Source organism: Capricornis sumatraensis, chromosome 1, assembly GCF_032405125.1.
Source record: "Capricornis sumatraensis isolate serow.1 chromosome 1, serow.2, whole genome shotgun sequence".
NCBI lineage: Eukaryota > Metazoa > Chordata > Mammalia > Artiodactyla > Bovidae > Capricornis > Capricornis sumatraensis.
In genome coordinates this window covers 216,355,914-216,377,859 of record NC_091069.1, presented here as the reverse complement: position 1 = coordinate 216,377,859, position 21,946 = coordinate 216,355,914, and the positions used below count along the sequence as shown (strand labels likewise).

The 21,946-nt window shown below is 38.9% G+C and overlaps 1 protein-coding gene across 2 annotated transcripts in view; it reads right to left on the bottom strand.

Moving 5' to 3' along the window:
- The window catches only part of VEPH1 (ventricular zone expressed PH domain containing 1), a 263,127-nt gene that overhangs the window by 36,204 nt on the left and 204,977 nt on the right, over positions 1-21,946 (bottom strand). The window contains exon 10 of one of the 2 annotated variants that reach the window (XM_068981170.1): positions 18,858-18,992. The exons of the other annotated variant lie outside the window; for it this stretch is intronic. Coding sequence (XP_068837271.1) covers positions 18,858-18,992 — 135 coding nt within the window. The remainder of the gene's footprint in view (positions 1-18,857; positions 18,993-21,946) is intronic. 2 annotated transcript variants of the gene reach the window in all.

The window sequence follows — 21,946 nt, the reverse complement described above, 5'->3', positions numbered from 1 at the left end:
GCAGTATTTCCTTTTCATAAAGGAAAATATTTGAAGTAAATATGGAAGGAAATGTAAACATCTCTTCTATCTTGTGGGAGGAATGGATATCATCTTTCTGTGCTTCCCTGATTGTCAGTTATTTCATAACTTAATAAAAAACAGAAGTGAGGCAGAGAGCACAGTTCAGTGAATCAGAGACTAGCAGGGATTAGAATCTGTGAGGAAGAAAGGTCCTGCATGTGTGGGGAAGATTCCTTGGTATCCCTCAAATTCCTCATAGAGCGATCTCCTCATCTAGCTTGTGTGAGGCTGGCCTTGGTGATGAAGGTTGTTAAAGGACCATCTATTTCTCCTGATTTTTTGCATCCATTCTTGTTGGGGGGGGTGCTCCACATGAAAGCTTCTTTTAATCTAGCTCTTCAAACTCAGAGACAAAAACATAAAATGCAAAGTGCTTAAAACAGGTTCTACTCTCGTTTTGGAAAACAAACCAAATCTAAATCACCGAATGGATTAAATGACAGAAGTGAAACTTGGAAATAAGGTTCTTTTATGCACAGTGGGATGGTATAAAGAATGCAGGTTTTAGAGCCAGAAGACCTGAGTTTGGGCCCTACTACTGTCATTCACTGGCAATTCTTGGGAAACATCTTAATTTCTAGGCTCTTTCAATGTACTTCTCCGTCTGTACAATGACTGTGATCCTTAAGCTGCTTCCTTCAGCAAGCTGTTGCCACAGATCAATTCAGGGTAATTCCACTACTTTGTAAACTATAGAGAAATAACAGAAAGTAGTGATAATGATGATGATATGAACAAAGTAAGATAAGCTCCTTTTTATGCATATAAAACAGTGCTTTTTGCCTTTTAGCTAGATAAATATATGTAAATCTTTTTGAAATGAACGGCTTTTAAAAGAAACATTGATGTTAGGTGCCTGAAAAACATATTTCATTTTCTAAAAGCAAGTAACATATTTATCTGTCTGTTTTTGTTAGCTTGTTGTCAAACCTAGGAGTATAGGCTGTAATGAGATGCAGACATAAAAAGATGCAATGCAATGTGAACATCTGAAAGGGGAGGCAGGTAATGACATGTGCGTGTCTGATGGAGCCATAATGAGATGTACAAATAGAAATGCACGTAGAAATGTGCCTGGGTAGTGGTGTAATGAGATGCATAAATGATTGGGTGTAAAGATGAAGGCATTTGGGGGGATGTAATGTGATTTATAAATGGAAGCATTAAATGGGGGAGGGTAGAAAGGGTAGGTTGTGATAGGAAGCAGAGAGAAAGAATGCAGTGCCATGCATGAATGGAGGAACTAATAGTATGCGCACGATGAGGGAGTAATGAGATAAAAATGAAATGGCATAATGAGGTTCACAGATGGAGGGATGTAATGAGCTGTGCAGAAAGGAGGTAATAATGACAAGCATAAAAGGAGGGATTTAAATCTATGAATAAAGAAATAGGTGTAAGAAGATGTGAGGACTGAAAGGAGGAACAGAAAAAAAAAAGAGGACCTGAGTGAAGGGATGCGAAATAACAAGGTGGCAAATGGAGCACTCTAATGAGACGCGGAGATTAAAGGGTGCAATGAGGTGTGCCCATTTAGGGAGTAATTAGACACACACGTAGGTTTATAATGAGGTATCTGAGCCCTGCTCACACATAGACCATAGCACTCAGTTCTTATGAAAGGGGTGAAAATGGAACAAATGTAAAGCAGAGCCATAAATATACCTAAATTGTTACAAATCCAAACAAGAGAAAACTAAACAGGTGATTTAACCACAGTCTGGAAGTGAATGAAGTTATGGTTTCATAGGCGCTGTTTATGGAGCACTTACTCTGTGCCACCGCTCTGCTGGGTGCTTAACTAACTAAACGAATCATCTCATTTTCCCTTCCTAGCAATCCTATGAGGCGAGTGAATTTTAGGGCGGTTAACCAATTTGCACAGATTCCCAGAGCATGTTGGTGGTAGAGATGTGATTCAAGCCAAGTCAGCTGGATTCCAGTTGCCTTTGCCTCTTTTCTGGTGTTGCTGTAAGAGTAGACGGTGGGGCGTCCTGTCTCAGAATCTCCTGGATCATGCGTCTAAAATGCAGAGTCCCAAGCGTACCCAGCAAGTACCCTTTGCAAGACCTGTGGAGGCCCCAGGAACCTGCAAGCTCCCAAGCTCCCCTGCACTGAGGTCTGAGAACTAGTGAAACCAGCCTTGGAATCAGGGTGTTTAGCTCTGGAGAAAATCCACGAAGAAAGGGGCTCATGTGAAGTGTGAGCAGTTGGGTTGGCTACAAGGGGTATTTACCAAGGATTTACCTCGTGCAAGGATTTACCAGATCCTGGAATGAAGCATCAAATGATACCCTGGACTGTATTTAGCAGAGGACTTTAAAAAGAGGCTCCTTCCCTTCAGACTGGTATCCATTAAGAATACAAAACTATATTGAAAATAGTATAAAAATGCAAAGATGTACTGAAAATAATTAGATGCTAGGAAATATTTGTTTACTGAAATCATAAATACGAAGATTACTCCAGTCTGTGACCTCTAAGAAGAGAGTAATGTGTTGTTAGACCTAAAAGTTTGCCAATCTACATGCAGCTTTGCTTAAAAAACAAAAAAGGCCAATAGAGCCACTGATTCTTCTTTCTTGATATGTCTAGTGTTAAGGTGTCTAAATTGCTATGACTTTTTTACATTAAAAAGTCCCAGAATTTAATCTAGAAATGAATCTCAAACTTGGATGACAACTCACATCTTAGTGACACAGCCACTGCTCTAAACATTTTCAGAAGTATGTTTTGGAACTGTTTTTAGAGTGTATTCATGAACTGCACAAGAAAAAGTTTCATTACTTTAGTAATTTCCCAGCTTTTAACCTGATAACTATTATTACGTTTGAGTAATCTCCTTTTTAAATTGGCTAAAAACTTAACATTTGAAAAACTAAGATCATGGCATCTAGTCCCATCACTTCATGGCAAATAGATGGAGAAAGAGTGGAAAAGTGGCAGATTTTATTTTCTTGGGCTCTGAAAATCACTGCAGATGGTGACTGCAGCCATGAAATTAAAAGACACTTGCTCCTTGGAAGAAAAGCTATGACCAACCTAGACAGCATATTATAAAGCAGAGACATCACTTTGCTGACAGAGTTTTGTATGGTGAAAGCCACGGTTTCTCCAGTAGTCATGTACAGATAGGAGAGCTGGACCATAAAGAAAGCTGGTCCAGCTTGCATCTCCTGCGACTCCTGCATTGTAGGCAGATTCTTTACCACTGAGCCACTGGAGAAGCCCCAAATCTATGGATGTGAGAGCTGGACCATAGAAAAGGCTAAGTGCCAAACAATTGATGCTTTCAAACTGTGGTGCTGCAGAAGACTCTTGAAAGTCCCTTGGACTCCAAGGAGATGAAACCAGTCAATCTTAAAGGAAATCAACCCTGAATATTCATTGGAAGGACTGATGCTGAAGCTGAAGCTCCAATACTTTGGCCACCTGATACAAAGAGCTGACTCACTGGAAAAGACCCTGAAGCTGGGAAAGACTGAGAGCAGGAGGAGAGGGTGATACAGGAAGAGATGGTTGGATGGCATCACCAACTCAATGGACATAAGTTTGACTCCAGGAGATAGTGAAAGACAGGGTAGCCTAGCGTGCTGCAGTCCACGGTGTCATCAGACACGACTTAGTGACTGAACAAAAACAAGTCTCCTTTTACAACAGACCAAGGCCAGGATACAATTTTGGCTTTTGTGAAAATAAAGCTCATTTTTCAAAAGTTGAAAGCTTTGTTATTCATTTTGCTGAGAGAGGTCTTGCAGAGGAAGTACAGTAAGATAATACTAGTTTCCGTTTATTGACCTCTCACTATGTTTCAATCACTGTTCAAGGATTTTACATGTATTATGTCTCCCAAAACTTACAAAACCCCAGTGAACTGAGTACTGGTCTTTCCTGCACTTTGCAGGTAAAGAAGATAAGGCAGAGAGGACTTAGATAAAATAACTGGCAAGTGCTGGAGCCAGGATTCAAACCCAGATCCTGAGCTTCAAATGACCATGCTTCCACTTTGCTTGGTGCTGTTTTTCCTGCTAGCTCAGTGCCCAGTGTCTGTAGGCACAATATCCATGATAGCATCAAGCAGAAAAGGCAAAGACTATACTCGTGCACTGATTATTTAAGAAAAGAACCTAAACCACTATTGGATTAGAACAGACACTTTGGAGGGACTGCATACCTCTGTCCCCCTAGGAATAGAGTTATTTCGTTAACTATTTTCTGAAGGTTTCTTTTATTTTTTTTAATTTCCTTGACTGATGCAGAACATCTGGCTGACTGTGAAGGAATGCTCACTACAGTAGTAAAGTTGACATGCTTCATTATAGGATAGTCTGGCTTGTGAAACATGAAGGAAACACAATACATGTGATCAGCCAGGATTCAAACTAAACCCAGGAAATATTTATGCTGATTTTAATTTCTTTAAAAAAGCTTATGTACGACATAAGCAAAGTATATGTGGATGGTGGTTAGGGAGATATTGATAGTGTGTATTAATTAGCCAAGTGTAAGGGTAATGATTTTTTAGTTTTTAAATAGTGAATGGAACTGTCACTTAGATTTAATGTGTTTACAAAATGGTACAGTCTCTTAATATAATGAGTTGGTATGTATGGAATTATTTATATAAGGGGCTCAACTGGATTGTTATAATGTACAGCTTTTAAGGGGAAAAAATGAATCCAGATGAAGGTAGAGAGAGTATTTAAGGAGGCAAAGTATAGAATTTGGCTGGATTTCTAAACTCAGTGGTCCTAAGGCATCAATAAAAGTCCTGCTTGTAAAAGTTCCAGAGGACGTGTCAGTGCTCAAGAAGTCTGTTTGCCTTCAAGCCTCTCCTCTTATAATTCATTGCGTTAATCCGAGATGAACTATTACCTGGCTATAGTGGAAGACTGTGAGTCCACTGATACTAGATAAATTGCGATAAAAATTTATCTCATGCTTAAGCTAATACTCTCCCAATGCTTCCTAGTGTCATAACTCTTATGCACAGAGCATGGTGTAAACATGGACAGGGTCACAATCATCCTCATCTGGCCTCTCAGCCACTGTTTGCCTGCCTTCACCTTGGCAAGGAGCTCATGGATGAGCTTATGCCCTCATTTCCAAGGGGAAGAACAGAACATTGGGCTTCCCAGATGGTGCTAGCAGTAAAGAACCCACCTGACAAGGCAGAAGACATAAGAGATAGGTGTTTGATTCCTGGGTCAGAAAGATCCCCTGGAGGAGGGTATGGCAACCCACTCCAGTATTCTTGCATGGAAAATCCCACGGACAGAAGAGCCTGGCAGGCTGCAGTCCAAGAATCACAAAAAGACACAACTAAAGTGACTTAGCAAGCATGCATGCATGAAGAAAATAACTGCTTTTTTTCTCGGCTCTAAAGACAATCTTTCTATCTCTCAGATGGAGTCTCCTAGGTGTAGACTCTTCCTCTTAGCTTTTTTTTTTTTTTTAACTTTATTTTACTTTACAATACTGTATTGATTTTGCCATACATCAACATGAATCCACCACGGGTGTACATGTGTTCGCAATCCTGAACCCCCCTCCCACCTCCCTCCCCATACCATCCCTCTGGGTCATCCCAGTGCACCAGCTCCAAGCATTCTGTATCCTGCATCGAACCTAGACTGGCGATTCGTTTCTTATATGATATTATACATGTTTCAATGCCATTCTCCCAAATCATCCTACCCGCTCCCTCTCCCACAGAGTCCAAAAGACTGTTCTATACATCTGTGTCTCTTTTGCTGTCTCGCATACAGGGTTATCATTACCATCTTTCTAAATTCCATATATATGTGTTAGTATACTGTATTGGTGTTTTTCTTTCTGGCTTACTTCACTCGGCTCCAGTTTCATCCACCTCATTAGAACTGATTCAAATGTATTCTTTTTAATGGCTGAGTAATACTCCATTGTGTATATGTACCACCGCTTTCTTACCTATTCACCTGCTGATGGACATCTAGGTATTTTAAATCTTTTCTTTGGGTCTGCATGTTTACCCTCTGTCTTTTCAAATACAGATCCACCCTACCTTGAAACTTTTCACCATCTCATTAACACTCAACCAAAAGACAAACATCCAAGGGTGGATGAATTTAGCCCCTGAACAGCTGACCACTGCTGGGGAGGTCATGTGTCTGTTTTCACTTAAATCTGTCATCTCTGAAGCCAAATGGATTTTCTTTGTTACCAGACAGTCCTGCCATTTTTCTCTAGTTAAAATCATGGCTTCCTTTCTGTGAGAATTTCATTTTAGATTTTCTCTTTCCTCACATCTCCTACATTCCATTCCTTCTTCCCTAACTCCACTCTCAGTTGATGGCCTCACCTCTTATTTCCTTGAAAAAGATGAAAGGCCATAAGAAAGAACTCACTCATCATCCCGGCACCAAATCCACTAATGGACCTGGGTCTGTGGTGCAGCTCCTTTCCCTCTCCTACTCCTCTTTCTCACCCTCTCTGTTGCTTCATCCCAACAACTTACAAGTGTGCTCTGGGAGTTTCCATTCAAATCTTCCATTCCTTTTCCAGACTTCCTCCATCGCCAACCCATGCAGCACCTTACTTTTAAAAGAGCTCCCTACATGTTCTATTAATATGCCTCCTTCCTCATTCTTCACTTCTCAATTTTCAACCGACTCCTGTTTGAACCCTGTTCTTAAAACTCCATTAAAACTGCTCCAAGTTGCCAATTTGGATGGATGCTTATCTGTACTTACCTTCCTTGATCTGGTTGCCAAACTCCACCCAATTCCCTTTTCTCTCTTTCTTGAACTCTCTCTTGAGATCAGTGACCTCTAAGTTTTCTGTGTTTCTTTTATTTCTTGGCTATTCTCTGGACTTCGTCCTGAATGGGATCCTTTCCCTCTCCGTGTTCCCATCCCAGATGGTTTTACTTTTCCCATGGCTTTCTTCATCTCTGTGCCAATGATGCCTTCATTTATATTTCTGGCCTAAACCACTTCCCCATTTGCCCACTAAACAATTCCACTGGAACATCTCACAGGCATTTTAAATGTAAAGTGTTCAAAAGTCTCCCCAACTGTTACACCTGACTCATTTACCTTCAAAATTTATATTAAATGTGTCATGTATTTCTATCCCTCCCAGGATCATCTCAGTTTTAACTACTCTTTTTCTCTCATCTGGATTAGCAATAGTTCCCCTCGTGATCGCCATGATTTTACTTTTGCCCTTTTCTGATCTGATCTAGTCTCCACACAGTGCACTGAGTGATCTTTCAAAGAAAAGCTGGGTAATATCTGCTGCTCAAAGTTCTTGGGTGGCTTCCCACAGACTGCAATAAAATCTAAACTCCTTGCCATAGCTTAGAAGGCCAGTGGTAAAGCCCCCCAGACCAACTCTCAACCCCTTAGCCTTCACTCTCTTTTCGTTTACTTGGCTCCCCCGACCCTTACACTTCTTCCAGTGCTGTGGAATGGGAGAAAATTGACGCCTACGTGTGCACGACCTTTCACTGTTATGTGGGAAGGAGAAAACAGAATTTCCACTTTCTTTTTCATTTCTTCCTTTACAATTTCTATTTTTGAGTATACTTTCTAATGGAAATAATGAGTGTCATTTGTTGTTGTTGTTTAGTTGCTAAGTCGTGCCTGGCTCTTTTGTGACCCCATGAGCTGTAGCCCACCAGGCTCCTCTGTCCATGGGATTTCCCAGGCAAGAAAACAGGACTGGGTTGCCATTTCCTTCTCTCCAGGGAATCTTTCCGACCCAGGGATGAAACTCGTCTCCCCTTGGCAGGCCAATTCTTTACCACTGAGCCACCTGGGAAGCCTAATGAATACATGAATATAATTTATAAGTAAATAAAAATAAGCATGGAGGGTGCTTGCTCAAAAATTTTTTTCTTTCTTTCTTTAGCTGTGTCGGGTCTCAGTTGTGGCACATGGGATCTTCATTATGTTATGTGGGATCTTTCATTGTGGTTGCACAGACTCTCTTGTTTGCAGTGAGTGGGGTTAGTCGCTCTGAGGCATGTGAGATCTTAGTTCCCTGACCAGGGATGGATTGAACCGGCATCCGCTGCATTGCAAGGTGGATTCTTAACCACTGGACCATGAGAAGTCTCTCAAATATATTTTTCTGGTGGAATGTGATTTAAACTTGGAGGAGAATGCTCTAATACACCAAGGTTTTGGCTTTCTTTTAAAATTCTTCCTCTTTTTTGTGTGTGTTGGTTTGTGATTTTGTTTTTTTTTAATCTTAAAGTCTTTGTGCAAATAGGCTCCCTTTACCAGGACATCCCAGTCACCAGCTCAGAGAAGACTTCCCTGATCATCCATCCAATGCCCTTGTCCTTCATGTCTTCCTTCAGGCATTTATGTTTGTGTAGTACCTACCAGTGTGAAATTGTGTATTTGTTTATTTGTACTTTGCCTGTCTCCATGTGGCGGAGCATGCTTGTTTAGGTTCAGTCTCTGTACAGTGCTTGGCAGAGAACAGGCATTTGCAAAAAATATTTTTAACTGAATGGATGAACCTGAGTCATATTTACCATGATATGACTGTGATCTTTCGTCTCTTCCATGTTACTGCTCATGTCATTTCCTACATGGAACCACTTTCCCCTTTCTTTTAAAAGCCCAGACCTTGTGTTTTAAAGCCCACCATCTCCCCAACTTTGCATCTGCCTCCACATTCCACCCTCAATCTGCCTTCCTGATCCCCTGGCCTGCGGTTTCCTATCAGGACTTGCATTCTCATGGAGTTTACTTGATAGTCACTGGATTTACCACTTGACCTGGCTTCCCAGGTGGCACAGTGATAAAGAACTCACCTGCCAAGGCAGGAGACACTGGTTCAATACCTGGGTCAGGAAGTTCCCCTGGAGGAGGACATGGCAACTCACTCCAGTGTTCTTGCCTGGAGAATACCATGGACAGGGGATCCTTGCAGGCTGCAAACAGTCGGATGAGACTGAGTGACTGAGCATGCACTGGCTTCTTTGTATAGATGCCTATTCATACCTTCTTTATATCTTTTTACCTCCCCTTTGCTTCTTCAGTTCAGTCGCTCAGTCGTGTCCGACTCTTTGCGACCCCATGAATCGCAGCATGCCAGGCCTCCCTGTCCATCACCAACTCCTGGAGTTCACTCAAACTCATGTCCATCGAGTTGGTGATGCCATCCAGCCATCTCATCCTCTGTCGTCTCCTTCTCCTCCTGCCCCCAATCCCTCCCAGCATCAGAGTCTTTTCCAATGAGTCAACTCTTCCCATGAGGTGGCAAAAGTACTGGAGTTTCAGCTTCAGCATCAGTCCTTCCAATGAATACCCAGGTCTCATCTCCTTTAGAATGGACTGGTTGGATCTCCTTGTAGTCCAAGGGACTCTCAAGAGTCTTCTCCAACACCACAGTTCAAAAGCATCAATTCTTCGGTGCTCAGCTTTCTTCACGGTCCAACTCTCACATCCATACATGACCACTGGAAAAACCATAGCCTTGACTAGACGGACCTTTGTTGCCAAAGTAATGTCTCTGCTTTTGAATATGCTATAGGTTGGTCATAAGTTTCCTTTCAAGGAGTAAGCATCTTTTAATTTTATAGCTGTAATCATCATCTGCAGTGATTTTGGAGCCCCCCCCCCCCCCACCGCCCCACCTCACCCCCCGCACCAAAATAAAGCTCCTTTGCTTCTTAGATACTGCTTAAGTTTTTCTGGTTCTGAACTCATAGCCTAAAAGCCTAAGAGGTCCCAACCCCGTCTGGACTTCTGAAATCTCAAACTTAATTCCCATCTAACCTATTATTATCTAGCTTGCTCCCAGAGGGAGGTTCAACACAGCTAACCTCTCTCAGACATCTGGGTTCACACTGTTCTCCTTTGAGAACATATCATTTATATCACCCATGTAGACTTGAATTTCTGGTAGGATTTTGAAGTTACAGTCTATATTTAATAAGTCCATTCCTTATTTATTTACTTACTTATGTATTTATTTATTCAAGCAATAAGTTAACACAGTAACTCAAAACACTAACTCTAAGCCTTTGGGAGCTTCAGAAGGTCTTTTTTTGTGCCACTCAGAATTGAAGCTTTAGTTTTATTTATACTTTGACACCCTGGGAACTGTCAAGTGTGTCTGTGGCAAGGTGGACTGAAAACAAATCTCCAAATGTTAGCCACATGGGGCACATTTTATTTCAGCAGTAAATTAAATTTTTTTTTTTTTTTGGTTTTGTTTCCTTAATGGGCATAGTTTTGAGACCTCATTGTTATGGCATATGGAATTTCTCCATACTTTGGGAACTCAAACATGTGTGTCAATAAAAGTGACCCCTCGCTCACACTCCAGCCCTTCAGCAATGCCCCCCTCAGCTCTGTCAACTGTCTTGTCCTCTGATAATCAGAGCAACGCTCCCTCTGAAAAGCCAGGCAAACGTGCCCTGGAATGAAATTATTAGTAGAATCTCTAGTTCCTCCACAGAGGCCATTCTCTTCATTTCTTAAATAAATTCTGCCCTTTCCCTAAAATCTTTATTTTACAATGAGAGTTGGTTATCTTAAAATGGAATTTTCTTATCTTTGATTATGTATTTTTAAATTCATTGCTCTTTCTTCAGCACCTAGAAGACTATGTGGCAATTGTAAGCACTCTGATTATTTACTGAAAACATAAATGAACGTTTCCTCCTTTCTTATAAAGTTAAGGACCCATACCTTTGACATAGTCTATATAATGATGCTGCGTCGCTGGTTCCTGCCTGGTGAAATAGAATTTTCTTTATTTCTTAAATAAACTGCTCATTTAAATTTCCTTACCTAAAGCAATATAAGTAAAAGGGGGGTATTTCTGTAATAATATTTTTTCCTTGCTGGTAAAAGAAATAGACATTTAGAGAAAATATAGAAGATAGCTAATCCTATTCACGAGAGATAACCACTTCTAATACATCTTGGTATGTTTTCTTTTGGAGAAGGAAATGGCAACCCATTCCAGTACTTTTGCCTGGAAAATCCCATGGACAGAGGAGCCTGGTGTTTTCTTTTGGTGATCTTAATGGGCAAATCTCCAAATAATCTTCATATAAACAGTTCTATACCCTGCAATGTGGTATCTGACATAAGTATTGTTTTATGTCTTTAAAGTTTTTGTAAAAATGATTTTTCATGGTTTCTTAATATTCTTCCATATAGATGGATGTCTATATGTTACTTTGTCCCATCTTTAGACATATATATTATTATATCACACATTGTAAATTATATATTAATCATATAAGCTATACATTAGAAAATATACTATATTGTGCTGTTATACATATTCAGTTCAGTTCAGTCGCTCAGTCATGTCCGGCTCTTTGCGACCCCATGAATTGCAGCACGCCAGGCCTCCCTGTCCATCACCAACTCCCGGAGTTCACTCAAACTCATGTCCATCGAGTCAGTGGTGCTATCCAGCCATCTCATCCTCGGTCGTCCCCTTCTCCTCCTGCCCCCAGTCCCTCCCAGCATCAGGGTCTTTTCCAATGAGTCAACTCTTTGCATGAGGTGGCAAAAGTACTGGAGTTTCAGCTTTAGCATCATTCCTTCCAAAGAAATGCCAGGGCTGATCTCCTTCAGAATGGACTGGTTGGATCTCCTTGCAGTCCAAGGGACTCTCAAGAGTCTTCTCCAACACCGCAGTTCAAAAGCATCAATTCTTCGGTGCTCAGCTTTCTTCACAGTCCCACTCTCACATCCATACATGACCACTGGAAAAACCATAGCCTTGACTAGATGCACCTTTGTTGCCAAAGTAATGTCTCTGCTTTTCAATATGCTATCTAGGTTGGTCATAACCCTCCTTCCAAGGAGTAAGCGTCTTTTAATTTCATGGCTGCAGTCACCATCTGCAGTGATTTTGGAGCCCCCCCAAAATTAAGTCTGACACTGTTTCCACTGTTTCCCCATCTATTTCCCATGAAATGATGGGACCAGATGCCATGATCTTCATTTTCTGAATGTTGAGCTTTAAGCCAACTTTTTCACTCTCCTCTTTCACTTTCATCAAGAGGCTTTTTAGTTCCTCTTCACTTTCTGCCATAAGGGTGGTGTCATCTGCATATCTGAGGTTATTGATATTTCTCCCAGCAATCTTGATTCCAGATTAATATTATACTATACATTAATAATGTATATTATATTATACAATATATAATATAATATTATATTATACATATTTAATATATTATATTATACAATATTTAATATAATATTATATATAATATACATTATTAATATTATACATATTAATAGCATACATATATAACACTTTCATTTGCACACTTGTAGACATTTAGGCTACTACAGATTACTCCCCAGTACTTTTTTGATGTGCGTATCTTAAGTTCTGTAGGCATTTCAGATCATTTCTTTAGAACAGATTCCTAGAAGTAGAATCACTGTGCTAAAGGATATGAATATTTTTAAGACTCTTGACCTGCATTGCTAAATTGCCTTTTTAGAAGTGCTGAAATAATTTATACACTGACTAGAAATATGTGAAAGTATCTAAACTCTTAACTCTAGCCAGCACTGATTACTGTCTTTTAAAAATGGATTAAAAAGAGTACTGTTATCTTAACTTCAATTTTTAAATCCTGACTACTAATGAGGCTGAATACTTTTTCTGCACTCAAAGTCTCCTTTGAGTTATTTGCTCATGTCTTAGGTTCAGTGATTATTGATTTGCACGAATTCATAGCATCTTAAGGGTATTAAACTTGTCTTTCATATTTATTACACATATTTTCAGGTTACTATATAGACAGATTTTTTAATAAACCTCATATTTTTACAGTCAAATCTGTCAATCCTCTACTGTTAGACATTATTTACAGGTTTAATCCAAAGGGAGAGAGAAAGAAAGAAAGAAAGAAAGAAGGGCATGTACAAAGAATAATGTAACAAATACCCATGACCTTGTGGGCCAAATTTAGCAAATGCTAATATTTTGCTTTTGATATTTTAAAAACAAAATTACATGAGATCTTAATTTCCTTCCCAGTAACATTTCCCTCCTTCCCATCCCTTCCTCATTATCCAGAGGCAACACCAGCACGAATTTTGTGATATTATAAATATGCTGCTATAGTTTTATCACAAGTATATGCACCCATAAATAATGCCTAATACCACTTAGTGAGTTTTCAAAATTTACACAAGCTATCATACTATTCATCCCATACTTTTGCAACTTGCTTATTAAAAATTGATATTATGTTTTTAATATTTATTCCATTTTACTGCTCATATGTCTATTGAATTCACTTTCACTTCCTGTATAGCATGAGTACACCATGACATTTTCCTCCGTCTTTCTAATGATAACATTTGCATTGTTCCTGATTTTTTGATGCAATGTTCAGTTTACTTCTGTTAATTGACATGTTCTCTTGGTGCAAGTATGTGAGAGTTGCACCTAGAAATGGAATTTCAAGATAATAGGGTTCATGAATTTAAAATATAACCAGCTACTGCCAGATTGTCCTTTAAAAAACATTGTAGAGGTAAATTTGTCTTAAGCCCTGTTTAGGACATAACAATTTTACATGTTATAATATAAAACTTTTTGGTTGAAAGAAATGAGCATTTCTTACTTAAATGCTCTCATTGAAAGAAAGAAAGAGAGAGAAAGGAAGGAAGGAGAGGGAGAAAGAGAGAAGGAGGGAGGGAGGGCAGGTGGGAGGGAAGAAAGAAGAAAGAGGAAAGAAAGAAGAAATAAAAATATGTGAGGCAATGGATCTGTTATTAACTAGATACGGGGAATCCTTTGTGGGGGAAATGCCTATAGCATCTTTTCTGATAAGTTATAAATGCAGTGAACACTTCTGGAAAGTGTACACCGCCCCTTGTTACTCACCCCCCTTGTTAGCTAGCTGTCATTTATGAATCTAATTATTGCTATGTATTTTTAATTACTTTTTCTTTTTTAAGTAGATATACCTGATATTTACTTAAGTAGATAGTCTCATATGTCGTGTATAAACATTCTTATCTTGTTATATCTTTGCCAAAACCTTATTGCCACAATGTTTTTATTCTTGATAGTCTGATCATTGTAAAATAGTACTTCATTTTTAACATTTTAAATCAATTATTTCGATGACTTTTAGTGAGACGAAACATCTTTTCTTTGGTGTTTTGGCCACTTGGGTTTTTGTTCGGTGAATGTTCTGTTCACGTACTTTGCCCGGTTTTCTCTTGGTTGCTTGTCTCTTCCTTGCTGATATGCAGGAGAGCTTGAGTCAGTTAAACATATTTTAAATAACTTCTCCCAGGTTATGCTGTTATGCTTGCCTTTTAACTTTGTTATGGTGCAATTTGTCATACAGAAATTTAAACTGTTTATATAGTCAAATCTATTCATATTTCCTTTATGATCTCTGTTTACTTAGATCTTAACTTTTATCCTGAGGTCATAAAGACAACCACTGTTATTTTTGTCTAATTGTTGTAAAGTTTCACGGATTCCATTTAGACCTTTATTTGGAGTTAATTTATTCATGATAGTGTCAAGGCAGCACTGAATTTTATCTTTTCAATCTGGAAAATTCACATATCCCTATGCTGCTAAGTCACTTCAATCATATCTGACTCTGCGACCCCATAGACAGGAGCCCACCAGGCTCCCCCGTCCCTGGGATTCTCCAGGCAAGAACACTGGAGTGGGTTGCCATTTCCTTCTCCAATGCATGAAAGTGAAAAGTGAAAGTGAAGTCGCTCAGTTGTGTCCAACCCTCAGCGACCCCATGGACTGCGGCCTTCCAGGCTCCTCCGTCCGTGGGATTTTCTAGGCAAGAGTACTGGAGTGGGGTGCCATTGCCTTCTCCGACATATCCCTATACTGCTTTTTAAATACTTTTTTTTCTCCTCCCTGATTGGAAATCTCCCTTCTATCATCTATCAAGTGTGCATATATTCTTGGAACCACCTCTGGACTCTATATTCCTTACTATTAATTTATCTCTGTAGCAATAATCATCCCCTCATCTTATTGTGCTTTTACAATAAGTTTTCATTTCCTAGTAGAAAAAATTTTCTCCTCTCTGTTCTTTTTCAGAACTGTTTTGTTTATTCTTAAATTTAGGATCAGTTTGTCTAACTCCATGAAGAAATTCTGTTGCTATTATGGTTGGAAATAAATTATATTTATAATCTGAGAGTAATTTCTATTTGCATAATCAGTGTTCATAGCCAGGGGAAGAGCATATCTTTCCATTAATCCAGGTTAAAAAAATGTTTTTATTACTATTTAAAATCAAGATAACTAATAAAGACAGGTACGTTATACACCCATAACAAATGCAAAAACTATAGTTTTTAACAGAAGAGAAGGTTGTTCCTTCCTCATGCAAAGTATGTGTGTGTGTGTGTGTGTGTGTGTGTGCGTGTGTACTGGGGGTCTGGGTAACTCTCCAGAGAAGCAGTCTTCTGGGTGGGAGTTTGGAGTTGCAGGCTGTGGCCATCCTTCCGGCCACTCAATATCAACATCTGCTTCTGCGGTCTCCATGGTAGGGGAAGAGAGGCAAGATGAAGAGAGAAGCACTGGTTCTTAAAAGCTTCTGCCTGGAGTGATACAGGGCTTCCCTGGTGGCTCAGATGATAAAGTGTCTGCCCGCAATGCGGGAGACCTGGGTTTGATCCCTGGGTTGGGAAGATCCCCTGGAGAAGAAAATGGCAACCCATTCCAGTACTCTTGCCTGGAAAATTCCATGGTCGGAGGAGCCTGGAGTGATACATATCCCTTCTTATATATCATTTGCTGAAGCAAGTCACATGTCCAAGGCTTATTTCAAGAGGCAGGGAATTGTAATCTTACAAGCACAGAGTAGAGAAAACCCAGAATATTGGTGTTAGCTCTCATGACACCATGGTGTACGCTCGTGCCCCTGCTCTGCCACCGACGAGGTATGTGATCTTTGACAAGTCCCTATGCTTCCAACTGCAACATCTGGAAAGTGATAGGATTTATTTATTTATCCAATTGGTGCGCGCATGTGTGCTAAGTCACTTCAGTCATGTCCGACTTTTTGTGATCCTATTGACTGTAACCCGCCAGTCTCCTGTATCGCCTGCCCTGGCACGTGGATTCTTTACCACTAGCACCACCTGGAAAGTCCTATTCAATTGGTCCTTACTATTTATTGGGAGCCTACCATGTGTCAGGCACTGTGTGACTGGAAATATAATGGTAAAAACAGTGCAATCCTTGCCTTCAAGAAGTTTGCAATTTAACAGATATCTTACTGTTGATTTTCAGTTCTAAAATTCCAAGATTTTATTTAAAAAATTCTCAATAACAAACTCTCCAGGGAATTATATTCCAGAGACTTAGGTATTCTCTCAGAAGTTTCTTTCTTCTTTGTATACCTGAATTTAGTTGGCTGCAATGTAACTCTATCACAGCAACAGATACACACCTGCCCATCATTTTTAAATCACTAGCATGAGTACAGACTGGCACAGGTGGTGACAAGAAAGCAGACGTTGGACCATTCTCACTGCTGTTTTGAATTTAATGAGAAGAATACTTCACAAAATAAAGATAGCTGAAAATCAATTTGATTGGGAAATACCTGGGCTGATAACCTTGCCACATAATGTACATTCCAGATGTCAAAGCTTTTTCTAATACTTACGAGTAAACCAAATTATAAAACTTCTGAAATTTCTAAAACATTTTGTTCTACAATTAATTTTTCCCTAGAGGAATATTTATTGGTATGAAATAGAAGAAATATGAATAAGCATACTTGTGAGCATGCACAGAACTTGTTTGCCAAGTTTTTTTTCCCAATCTGTTAGGACATGATGCTGCCTGCCAAGTTTTAATTTACTAGTTCCCTCTAGTTAAAATACAGCTCACAGAGAAACATTTCTATGAATTTGAGGCATTGTCTTTAAACATGGTGCAATAGTTTAAAATTTACATGAAATAGGAAGGAATTCCATTCTACTTTGCATTGATGCAATTAGGGATTTCCTTTATTTTTCATACTACGCATCTAATTCTTAAACCAAAGTAAAAACTAGTGATGCAATCATAGAATGTAGTTTCAGTGTCTTACTTTGCATTGATGCAATTATTGGATTTCCTTTATTTTTCATACTATGTATCTAATTCTTAAACCAAAGTAAAAAATAGTGATGCAATAATAGAATGTAGTTTCAGTGTCTTACATACCATACTAACTAAACTTTTGATTAATTACTACCATTTCTCATTTTTTCACAACCCTTTAACACTTAAGAGGTAGTGAGTTTGTTTCACAATATAACAGTTTTTATTAATTTGCTAGGTGTTTATACTTTGAATTTATTTAATATTAGTATGTTTGCTCCCCTTATTAATAGTAAAACAAGGACAAAGACCAAGATCATACACTCCTAGAATCTCTGGTTTCATCAGTAAGCATCCAATGCTTATTACTGGGCTTTCTTGAAAGCAAAATAAGGATAATTAGGTTCTCTGAACATGAGAAGGGAGAGATCAGTAACCATTTTCTATTCTCATTAGCCATGTTCTCCCTGAGCGATCCAACCTACTGTCATGACATCAAGTGCTATCTTTGACACCCAAGTCCAATATCTCCAGTTCTGGCTTTCTTCCTAAGTTCCACACTGGTAATTCAAAGACCATCACCACCTGGTTGTCTACATAAACAACTCATACTCAAAATATGTAAACCAGAATGATTTATCTTTTTCCTCCACATCAGCTTCCTTTGTGGTCAACTTTTTCAAGATGGTGCCATTATCCATTGGCCATAGATACACCTGGAGTCATTTTTGGTTCTTCCATCTTCTTTATCAGGGAACAAGTCCTGTTGACTCGGCTTCTTTACTGCCTCTTGAATCCATCCTCTTCCTATAACTTCCAACTTCGGTTCAGGCTTTCATTTCCTGCCTGACTACAGTGATCACTTTCTTCATAGTCTTCCTGTCTCCAGTCAGGCTTCCTCCAATTATTCTCCATACCCAAGCCTGTGACCCTGTTCAATGTGATCACAGCAGTGAGCACCCACTTCCAGTTTCACTCTATTGACTGGGTGGGCATGGTTCCACTTTCTGGTCCTTTCCCAGTTTGATGGCCTGTTCAGAGGTCTCGGTCAACTTGTCCTTGTTTTACTATTAATAAGGGGAGCAAACATACTAATATTAAATAAATTCAAAGTATAAACAACTAGCAAATTAATAAAAACTGTTATATTGTGAAACAAACTCAGTACCTCTTAAGTGTTAAAGGGTTGTGAAAAAATGAGAAGTGAGAGTGATGTCCCTATTTCCACACTCCTAAAATGCTGTAACTCACAAAAGCCATGCCTGCCTCAGCAGAGCTCTTTCTCACCCTGACCTTGCTCTCTTCCTTCCTGTTCATCTTGTCTTCCTTTTCTAACTTGGTGGTGACAGCAAAGGGTAAGGTGATGAGAGGAAGTATGCAGGGAAGAAATGAAAAGCCCCGAAGAACCTAGAGTCCGACTGCTCTTTCCTCTTCAGTCCTAGAGTTGTCTATCTGTAAAATGTTTTCCGTCTCTGTGTGGCTCTGCGTGGGCTGTGTTATGTCAGTCTGGGAGTCTCAAAAGGCAGTGACTTTGTCTACTGATATCACTGGGTCCTGAATCCGCTATAGCATGACACGTAAGTCGTTACTTAGTGTCTTCGGATAATAACAAAAGAAAGGAAAGGAAAGAAGAGGAAACATTGAACCACTAAGAAAAAGCAAACTCGTCTTGAATCTTGGCTAAAAATAACATGTGCAAGGAAAGAAGCATTTACCTTCTGCTCTGGGAATGTGGACTCCATCATGGCTGTTTCAAAGCTGTGAGCACCCCCTGCCTGGGTCTTCTCCCATAGAGTTCTGAGGAATTGTACAGAATGACTCTGAATGGACAGCGGCTCAGGAAACAGGCTCTGAAAGGGGGCATTCATGAGAGAAACATGACATGTTATCTCTTGTCCCAACAATACTGTTTGATGGCTGCAAAGCACTATTTTAGTCTCGGTCTGAACTTAAAAATGGTTTAAATAAAGCTACAGAGAAATATATTTTGAAGATCAAATGTACAGTACATTTCATGCTTTCTGTTTTTTTAACAGAAAATTTAACTTATTAAATAGTGTTTTCAAGACAGTTGATATTGATTTCTGTAAATATGCCTAACCTTTGTAAGGTAGTGCTTATATCAATCACTTCTCAAGGATGTTACTTAATTGGAAAAAGGCTAATATAAATATTTATATTTATTTTTCAAAGATCAGAGAATTAAGGTATAAAATTAGAGTACAAATAGCAAGTTTTTTAGAGCTTCCCAGGTGGTGCTAGTGGTAAAGAACTCACTTGCCAGTGCAGGAGATGTAAGAGACATGGGTTTGATCCCTGGGTCAGAAGATCCCCGGGTCAGAAGATCCCCTGGAGGAGGGCGTGGCAACCCACTCCACAAAACCCATTCTTGCCTGGAGAAGCCCCATGGACAGAGAAACCTGGGGGCTACAGTCCACAGAGTCGCAGAGTTGGACACAACTGAAGTGACTTAGCATGCAGCAACATACATCAAGTTTATTTATACAGAGTAAATCATGAATAATAGACGTTAAATAACCAACAGTCCATTATTCAGTTGCTCAGATATGAACAGTGTAAGGGACGGTTGGGAAAATAAAAACATTTCAGTCCTAAAGTGTATAATGGCTGAATATTCTTAGAGTTTTAAGATATTTTAAGCTTTGGACAATAAGACTGTTAATGTAAGAAAAAATTACATTTACATATACTTCATTCAAGTCAATGAAAATACAAATTTCAAAGGAAAATTTAGATTGTATATTTAATTAATTATGTGTTTAACAGTTATTTACATGTGATGTTATACCTAAGAATGTGAGAAGTGTCTCAATTCAAGGAAATAATTTTATAAAAACATACAGAACATAAAGGCACACAATTACACACACATGCACACACACACAAAATATAATATATATAATATATATCACCTTTATGTGTGAGGTGTAATAAAATAACGATATTGGCTTATAAAACCCCATTTTCAATGTCAATGACTGTCCTAATATTGACTTACGAGACTCTCTAGATAGTCTCTGTGTACATGGTTTCCATTTAGTAAGTGAATAACAATTCTTTTCCAGAAAAATCTCATTATTATCCTCCTCAGCATGAACTGTTTTTGGTACTCAGTGGGAAAAGGTGGAGGATTTTATACCCTGAGTAAATTGCTGACAGATTTAAAAAGGTTAAGAGTCAGTAACAGATGAATGTGAAACCCAAAATGTGTATACATCTGGGAATTTCTTGATTATTATCAGAAACATATACAGCATATGACCATTCACTTAAAAAAGAGCAGGACCTTAATTAATCATCATTCCAAAGAGGTCCATTTAGACTGGAATCTCTTAATTTGAGAACTCCATCATGAGTCTGTAAATTGACAGAGAGTCTAGCCCAGCATACCAGGCTCGTATGGGTTTGTAACTATCAAGTCAAAGGTATGATTTTTAGTTATCCCAAAGTCAGGTTTCATCCAGATCACACAGTATCAAAGGTGTAGAAAAAGAAAGGAAACATTCCAGCAAAAAGAACAGAGAAAAAAAAGAGCAGCATAAACAGATATTTGTTGGTGATTTTGCTTAAAGAGAAAAACAAAGAATCAGACTAAGTCAATAAAATAAGACAGAAAGGGCAAAGACAAAATCAAACTTTCTTGGTCTGTTTTCAGAAAACTGACAAATGTGAAGAATAAAGCCAAAGATGAAACCAAGTACAAAATCATTGATGAAAACTATTTGAAAACCATTAGTAAAGTAGGAGAAGGTCTTTATTTCAAGAAAAGGAAGACAATCACTGCTGTTTTTCATATTCATATACAGTTTCTTTGGTGCTGGGCCTTGGCTGTGGCACTCAGGCTTTCTCTAGCTGCGGGGAGTGGGGGCTACTCTTTGCCGCGGTGCACGGGCTTCTTGCTCCCGTGGTTTCTTATCTCTTGTTGCGAAGCACAGGCTCTAGGGTGTGTGCGCTTTGGTAGTTGCTGCAGGTGGGCTCAGTAGTTGTGGCCCACAGGCTTAGTTGCTCTGAGGCATGTGGAATCTTGCCAGACCAGGGATCAAACTTGTGTCCCCTGCATTGGCAGCTGGATTCTTAGCCACTGTACCACCAGGGAAGTCCCTATATTCATATACAATTTGATTCACATCAAAATATGAGTTGTTCTCGACAAGATATGATTAAGTGTTCTTGAGACTTCGTATAGGAAAAGATGGTATCCCTGAGCCATGTCTAAATTGTCTCTTTTCTTTCTTAATTATTATAGTTCCACTTTACAACTATGATACATTCAGCATTAAAATTCATTTTTTTCTTAATAAGCCTGCCCAATTTTATAAAGAAACATAACTATCTGATTAGTGACTTTCATTGGGACTATTACAGAAATATTTTATTAATAGAAGTAAATAAACTTATTCTTACCTGGCCTAATTTTTAACCATTTTGTAACATTTGCATTCTCCTTTTTCTGCCTCTACCCTCTCTGTTCCTGCCTGCAATCCCCATTTTGTTTTAAACATAAGTGAAGACCACTGGGTCAGGAGTCAGGCAGTCTGAGTTCTGTCCTTCAATTTGCTTATTTGGAAAAATGATGTCTAAGATTCCTCCTATTACTAACATTTTGTAATCTATATTCAAATTTTATTGAAAGTTTAATGCATTCAAGATAAGCATTTCCAAACAAGAATCTTTTTTGGTGCTAAAAATCTTTGCATCAAATTTTTTCTTGTTTAAACTCCTCTTTATGTAACTTTACCTCTATATAGAAAAGTGGCATTCCAGTGTTTTAACAATGTCAAAA